At 43.4% G+C, this 7,355-nt stretch overlaps 1 protein-coding gene across 1 annotated transcript; it reads left to right on the plus strand.

Annotated features, from left to right (window-relative positions):
* The first annotated feature begins 395 nt into the window (after window positions 1–395).
* On the plus strand, window positions 396–6,930 carry MRPL46 (mitochondrial ribosomal protein L46). The gene is made up of 4 exons (XM_063314465.1): window positions 396–617; window positions 2,306–2,486; window positions 4,554–4,727; window positions 6,508–6,930. Exons 1-4 carry the CDS (start codon window positions 423–425, stop codon window positions 6,756–6,758), a joined length of 801 nt encoding a protein of 266 aa, XP_063170535.1. The 5' UTR covers window positions 396–422; the 3' UTR covers window positions 6,759–6,930.
* Window positions 6,931–7,355: the final 425 nt, after the last annotated feature.

Here is a 7,355-nt window from a genome sequence, read left to right on the forward strand (position 1 = left end):
ACCACGGTTCAGTCCAGCGGGGTAAAAGCGTCGTGGGAACGCGGCCAGAATCATGATCAGACGCCGTTTCTTGGGGCTGAGAGCACCAGTGTTCTCAACGAGGCTTATAGGCTGGTCTGGCGGCTCGGGGGGGTGGCTGCCTGAACCCAGCCATGGTCTCAATACGTTGCGTCGACCAGCAGGGCCGTTAATAGGGATTTTTTCCCCCCAACGGAGCTGTGGGCTCCACGTGTTGGCTGAACCCAGGAAGTTTGACTCAACCTATCCGAAGTGTAACTCCCGGATTTTTCATGAAAGTAAAACGATGTTTTGAGCCAGGCCACAACTACGTCCCGTGGACCCGCCGCCCCGGAAGCGCCAGTGGCATTCCCGGCGGGGAGGGGGGGAGCAGCCGCGCTGCATTCTGGGCTGCTGGTGGTAAGATGGCGCCCCTCAGCCGGGCGCTGCTCCCCGTCCGTTCTTGGGGCCGCTTTCGCGCCGGCCGGCGGGCGCTCTCCGCCAGCCCGGCCGCCGCATCGGGGTGGAAGCTGTACGGGGCGCTTTGCCTGCAGCGGCGCCCGGTCCTCGCGCAGCTCCCGAGCCCGGAGGAGGAAGAAATGGCCGAGCTGACGCAGCAGGTGGGGCGCCGCAGGGGCCGGAGATTGCGCGCTGCCCGGGTGGCTGCGGGGCTGCCTCCGAGCCGAGGCCTTCGGGCGGCAGACCTGCTCTGCCTGGGAGTCCCAGCCCTTCCTGGAGCTGCGGAGGGTCTGGGACCGCCCCCCAGGAAGGCCGTGGTGGAGCTCAGCTTTGGGGCTTCGGGTCTGGCTGCGGGCATCTGGATGACCGGGACCACCGCCAGATCTTTCAGCCCAAGCAAGCGTTCAGTTTTGGTGCCTTCGAGTCAGTGTTCACTCCTGGCGACGGCCTGGACGAGCCCCTGCAGTTTTCTTGACAAGGTTTTCCAGAAGTGGCTTGCCATCGCCTCCTTCCTAGGGCTGAGAGAAAGCGACTGGCCCAAAGTCACCCAGCCGGCTTTGTGCCCAAGGCGGGACTAGAACTCACGGTCTCCCGGTGTCTAGTGTGGTGCCTTCACCACTGCACTGGTGAAGGCACCAGACCTTTCAAGGGTTCAGTACCCCTGGTGATACCCCAAAATCACCTTTGTGGGCAGGACTCCCCCATCTGGAAAAAGCCCAGGCGTGTAGAATCCTCAAAACGGAGGCCAAGGAATTGAGCATCTCATCAGAGTGTTTCCTGGAATGTGGGATTGGAGCAAGTTTGGCTTTAAAAGTCCAGATCAAGTTAATTGTTTCATCCCTATTTACCTGTGATGTTTGGGGGAAGGAATTGGGTGAGGCTGATCCCACAGAGGCCAATGCAGCTTGAGGCCCAGTTAGCTTTCATTTGTTGCTCTCAACCAGTGTTTCTTAAAGTGTGGTCTGAGGACCGCCTGGGGGTCCCCCAAGAATTCACAAAGTCAAAATTATTTGTCAGATATTGAAGATATTTGCAAAAACTTGAAACAGTGTCACTCTTCTTATTTTTTATTTGTTAAAAATGAAGGGTTTTTTTCATGAAAAATAAGTAAATATCTAATGGGTTTAATATTATTTTTACATGATTCAATATGTATTCTATGAATGTGTCAATTTTTAATTTTTAATATGATATTGATATACCTTATAAACAGAAGCTCTTTTGGGGTCCTCCATAATTTTTAAAAGTGAGAAGCGTTCCTGAGAGCAAAGTTTAAGAACCACTGATCTAAAACTTTCTGTAACTGCAAGGTGCAATAATGCCTGTTAACGTAACTATATTTTACTTTTTTTGCTAATATTTTTGTTTTAATAACTACTGTTTATTATTTTATAATGATTGTTTTATCTATTTGCTGTTTTATCTCATTGTTGTATGCTGCCCAGAGTCACTTTGTGTGAGATGGGCAGCCATATAAATATGATGAATAAATAAATAAGTCTTTCTCTGAAGAAAGGGCCTTTTTCTTTCAAGCTTAGTACAATCTTTGCACTAAGGTTCTTTGAGTGACTGGTGGGACTTAAAATGTGAAAAGATGTAAGCTGCTGCTGTGGGGAACCTCAAACTAGATGGACCAATGGCCGTATTGACATATCGTGCTAAGCCATAGTTCATTTAACTGTGATTAAATCACAATTGAATTATTAGGTTATTAACTAGGTTTGCATGACAGGCTGTATCATAAATGAATGACCCATGCTGGGTTTGCCGGGGTTGGAAAATGCAGCTTTAAGCTGTGTTGTAGAAGCTTGCTGGCTTCTACCACGTGGCGTCTTGTTTTTCTTTTCAGATAGAGGTAGAGAAAAGCTTGTATTCAGACCATGAACTCAGATGTTTGGCAGAGGATGAGCTTCTGCGTCAAAGAAATAAAGATAAATATGATTTTGCTGAGAAGATTGTCCTGGTCCAAGATATTGAAGATATGTGGGAACAGAAATTTCAGAAGTTCAGACCTGCCCCACGGATAACAGGTTCAAGTCCATGCTTTCTCCCACTAACTTTGTTGAGTGTGTTTGGTTATAGCTGAGTTCAGACGAATTCTAATGAATTGGAAGAACTATCCAGGAGGGGAAACGCATGCATAGTACTGAGGGGTTAAGCAGCCATTCAAAGAGACACAGATCAGACCTGCCTTAACCTTTGGGGTTTATCTGTCTGGGTTTTTCCCATGCTTCTTCAGTTTGTTAGGATTTTCTGTCTAATGTAGCAGTAATAAAGCACTAGAGACCTATCCCTTGTCTCAGCGTGGTTCCTGGCTGTTAGGACAACTATGTGCTTTAGGCTTGAGAAGACTATTGAGAGAGAAATCAGGATTTTTCAAGTCAAATGGCCAGGACAACAATCTGTTTTTTATTGTTCCAGAATGCAGCATTCCACATAATAGTCTTAAATTACAGAAGGGCAGATTGTGGTTTACGTAGATTCAGATTCTGTTCTTGAGCAGTCTGAGAGCACACCAGTTATAAAGACAGGTGGTGGTTTCCTTTTTTTCTGTGTGTGAAAGTATCAGGGATGCTTTACTTTTGATTCCTACACTGAGCACAGAGGCCTCATCCCACAATGTTTCTTTGATTGTGTGATGCTGGTGAAAGTAGGACACAGGCAATGTGTGGAAAAGAGATTGGCTTTCAGTGTACTCTTAATTGGGGTAGGAGGTGGGGGGGAGAAGACAGACAATATCTAGTCCAAGGCAGAACTGATTATAGACAGGAAAATGAGAAATCTCACGACTTCCAAAGAATGATGAAAAAATACACACAAGCAGAAATCTCATGAGAAAATAATATTAATCAAATAATTAAATAATTAAATAATTAAATTTCTCTGCCGCCCATCTCGTGTACGACGACTCTGGGCGGCTTACAATAGTAAAAATGACAAATCACAATTCAACATAAATACATTAAAAATACAAATACAAATACAAAGTATAAAAACTAAAATATAGAAGGTAAAATATAAAATTCAAGATGGGAAGGTCTTAACCTTGGCGCCCTCATGGGGCCAACCATCCCCATGAATAGCTGTCCCCCCTCATAATATGTCCCATAAATATGATTTATGGTTCATTCTACCAATCCTAAATACCACAATCTGGTCATGATGCATACATTCTTGCTTCAGGTTTCACACTGGAAGAAGTCATTTCATTTCTCCTTTATTAAAAGCACATGATCAAGTCAGTCCCAAGTTGATCAGCTTCAAGTGACCTTGGTTACAGTAGGTGGGTTCGTCACAAGCTGCCAACATTAGGGGCGCTGAATTGTAATAGGATGAAAGAAAGTATGTGTGGCAACCAACTGCAATGTGCGGATTCAAATTTCACATTTTTAAACATTGAATGTATTCAGAAAAGTCCCTCTCCCTGACACACACAATCAGGTACTAACTGTCATTTCTGATTTAAAAGAATGAACTTCTGTATAATTTTTCTGCTTTTTCACCTGGAGAAGTTTCCTGCTTACCATAGGCAACCCACTAAGTGGCTGTCTGTAGCTCCAGTGAAGCGTCTGGGTGCTTGGCCTCCAGGCCAGCTAAAACCAGTCTGCTTTTACTGTTTCAGCTGTCAGGAATTATTATTATTATTAAGCCTGGCTGAATCTAGGTATTTTGGCTGAGGTGAACTGAACAAGAGACTTTCTGTAAGTTTATTTTTTATGTGCTGCTTAAAGACAGCTGATTTTACATGTTGCTGTGCCTTTGAGATGGTTTTTGTGGGAGCCTTGCAAAATCTAAGCCCAGTAACTGAATGGAAATCAGATATTGAATTTATCTACATTTGCACAATTTAAAAGAAGAATGGAGTGTAGATGCTGTTTACTATCACCCGAAGCAGGAGAGAATTGTGTAGTCAGTCCAATTTGCAAATTACGTCTTCCTTCTTGGTGGCAAGTTGTCTTGGCCATTTGTTCTTAGCGTAGCTCCTTGGGGTCATTGCTTGTGGCTTTTTCTTTTTTTCTTTTTTGACCAAAGAGTTCTGAGTTGGTTCTTTTCTTGGTAGCTGAGTACTTTTACTGCCATTTTTTTTTCCTGAGCAGATGCTGACCAAAACAATGATAGGACCTCTTTGAACAGAAAGTTGGACCAGAATTTGCTGCTGCTGGTTAAGCAGAAATTTGAGGATGAAGATATATGGCTGTTGCCCCAGACAGAATGGCAACATGGAGAGACTTTGCGAGACACAGTAGAGCGGGTCTTGGTTACCCTCCCAGGTCGGTGACATATCTATATGCTTTAAAATTTCTCCTGTTTTCCCTTTCCTTTCTTCCTGTACCTTCAGTTTCCTCTGTTGCATGTATGTTTCAACTGTAAGCTTTTGGAGACAAAGCTATCCTTTCTTTCTGAAGTATCTTGTATATAGGACTATCTAAACAATAATGCTGTGTCTACTCTGCAGTAGTCCTTGCTTATTTAATGGTTTTGGATAATGGTGGAAGTTTGTTAACCGACTGAATACATGTATTTTGTGCGTGAGAAGAAAGCCAGATTTGTCAATGTTTGAAGAAAAAGCATTTTAAAAAGGTCTCTCTGTACCCTGGTAAATCAGTGATCCGTAATGCTGAGGTCATGTTTTTAAATATACGCCTGCCTTTCTATTTTTTTGCTTCTCTTGAAAACTCATTTACTCTCCTGCCAAGAGGCTTTATAAATGCATTTATTTTCCAACCTTTGCCAATTGTTTAGTGAAAATGGTAAAGGTTTCTTGCAGTCTGCAACTGAGGACAAGTTAGTTCTGCTAGGAATATGGAGTTGTGCTGATATTTAGCTTATGACAGCTGATATGCTGTATGGCTGAAAATGTCTCTGGTTCAGACTTTGCCTCTGCTGCGAATTTTATGCCTAATGCAAACTGTTCCTTTGCAGTCTTGGTCCAGTGTCTGGAAATAAAGACATCAGCATTCGCATCCTGCAGAACTCATGTAGGAGTATAAACATCGATCCAGGGCTGGATGCAGCACTTGATAGCCTTGGTGGTGGCTCTGAGGGGCTTCCAGCAGCTGCTACCGAATTGCAGTTTTTAATGTGATCGAAGAAAAAAATACATGCCCGAAGACTTAATTATTGCATTTATTAATAATTTAATGCAAGATTTACATTGCCTTTAAATTCAGAGAAAATATCTTTAGTTTTGTCCTGGGTGTATCCCCTACTTTCAGGAGTGTAACTGTGGCAACTGTGCTGCAAAGGGCATTTGTGGCCCTTGGCTAAGAAAAAGTTGCATACCCCTGCTGTAAATATTACCCAGTGTTTTGTGTGGATAAAATTTCATAAACACGTACGCCATTCTCCTTCACCTGAGATGACTTTGGTGAAAATACCTGGAAGATAAAATCAAACAGCCTACCTTCTACCTCCCTGTGCTTTTTTGAAATGCTGCAAAAATATAATTTTATCTTCTCCATTAGGGTCCCTGCGTAGTTTGAAAAAATATAGAACATAAGAAAAGAAGAGACATTATGCTTTTTTCTCCAAAGACTTGGAGGAGCAGGGATGATCACAAGTAATGGTTGTATTTGCATGGAAGGAGTAAACCAGAATTCTTGGATTATTGTGTTGTAAGCCAGTCCGTATAACTTATTATTTAATTCTGCTTTCTGTTTCTCTTTATAGAAGGAAGAAAGAAAACAAATCAGAAACATTCAAATTAGCATTAAATCCATTGTTGCTTTTTGAGGTGGTAGCTAATTTCATGCTTGTGGTTTGCTTATTTGTGGTTTAACATATTGAGCGAACCTAGCTGTTGTGCTTTCATGAACCATGGCTTATGGAACAACATGGTGTGTGAGTCCCAACCAGTTGCAATTTAACCATAGTTAAGTCCAGAGTGGCTTACTACAATAGAAACCAGGTCAACATTAACAAGCCTGTCTGAATCAAAGGAAAGCACTTTAAAAAGGGGGGACAGCAATGAAATGCTTGTTTGCTCTCATTATGCTCACTGGGATACTGCTGTTTCCTTTTCCTTTTCTTTCTCCCTGCTCAACCTCCAAGGAATCCAGATGCAGGCCAAGTTCCTAGGAAATGCACCCTGCGGCTTTTACAAGTTCAAATTCCCCAGGGCAATCCGCACAGAGAGCAACACTGGAGGAAAGGTGTTCTTCTTCAAAGCCTTCTTGGAGGGCAGTCCCCAGCTTTCATCCAAGGAGAAATTGGACTACTTGTGGGTCAGCAAAGGAGAGCTGGGAGACTACTTGAGACCTGCCTACCATTCCCAGGTTTCTCGGTTCTTAGTGGATATCTGAACACCAGAGCTGTTTTTCCTCTTCTCTCACCATCAGTGTGGAAAATAAGGGGAGTGACTTTACTTTGGTGGAGGAGATGACACCAAGTGTGCTTTGTATGTGTAGAAACTATGTTGGGTCCAGGACAAGGATAATAAAATAAAGACTAAATAAAGAAGCCAAGAAACAGCAACATCTATTCTGTGTCTAAGCTGTGTGGTGTCTTCATTTCCCCACAGTGCAAACAGTTGCCCAAGGAAGCAGAGTTGGTAAGACTGCAGGCTAATCCTGGGCTAACAAAAACCCAGTGAGGGTACCTGTGTGATGCTTGCTGCTGCGTACAACCTAAGCCAAACAGCTTCTTTGCTTACTGGGACATAAGGCTTTTGTAGAGGTGTAAGAAGACAACTAGGTAAGAGGGCCCACAAAAAATGCTGCTGTGAGTCAAGAGGACAAGAAATGCGATTTGGTGGGGAGGCAGGTTGACTGGAAATAAGCAGAAGGAGAGACTGGAATGGCAGTATGCCCTCTTTCTCCATAATTGCTGGATTTAATGGTAGGGTACCTGTTTTCAATTGAGAGTTGTATTATTCATTTGATTTGTACACCATTCTGGAG

Source organism: Candoia aspera, chromosome 13 (genome assembly GCF_035149785.1).
Source record: "Candoia aspera isolate rCanAsp1 chromosome 13, rCanAsp1.hap2, whole genome shotgun sequence".
Lineage (NCBI taxonomy): Eukaryota > Metazoa > Chordata > Lepidosauria > Squamata > Boidae > Candoia > Candoia aspera.

What these genes read in the sequence shown, in the direction of transcription:
- MRPL46 (XM_063314465.1), top strand. Translation starts at nt 423, where the DNA reads ATGGCGCCCCTCAGCCGGGCGCTGCTCCCCGTCCGTTCTTGGGGCCGC. An exon ending in ACCTGCCCCACGGATAACAG is followed by an intron (nt 2,487 to 4,553) that starts GTTCAAGTCCAT and finishes TTTCCTGAGCAG; the next exon opens with ATGCTGACCAAAACAATGAT. An exon ending in GGTCTTGGTTACCCTCCCAG is followed by an intron (nt 4,728 to 6,507) that starts GTCGGTGACATA and finishes TCAACCTCCAAG; the next exon opens with GAATCCAGATGCAGGCCAAG.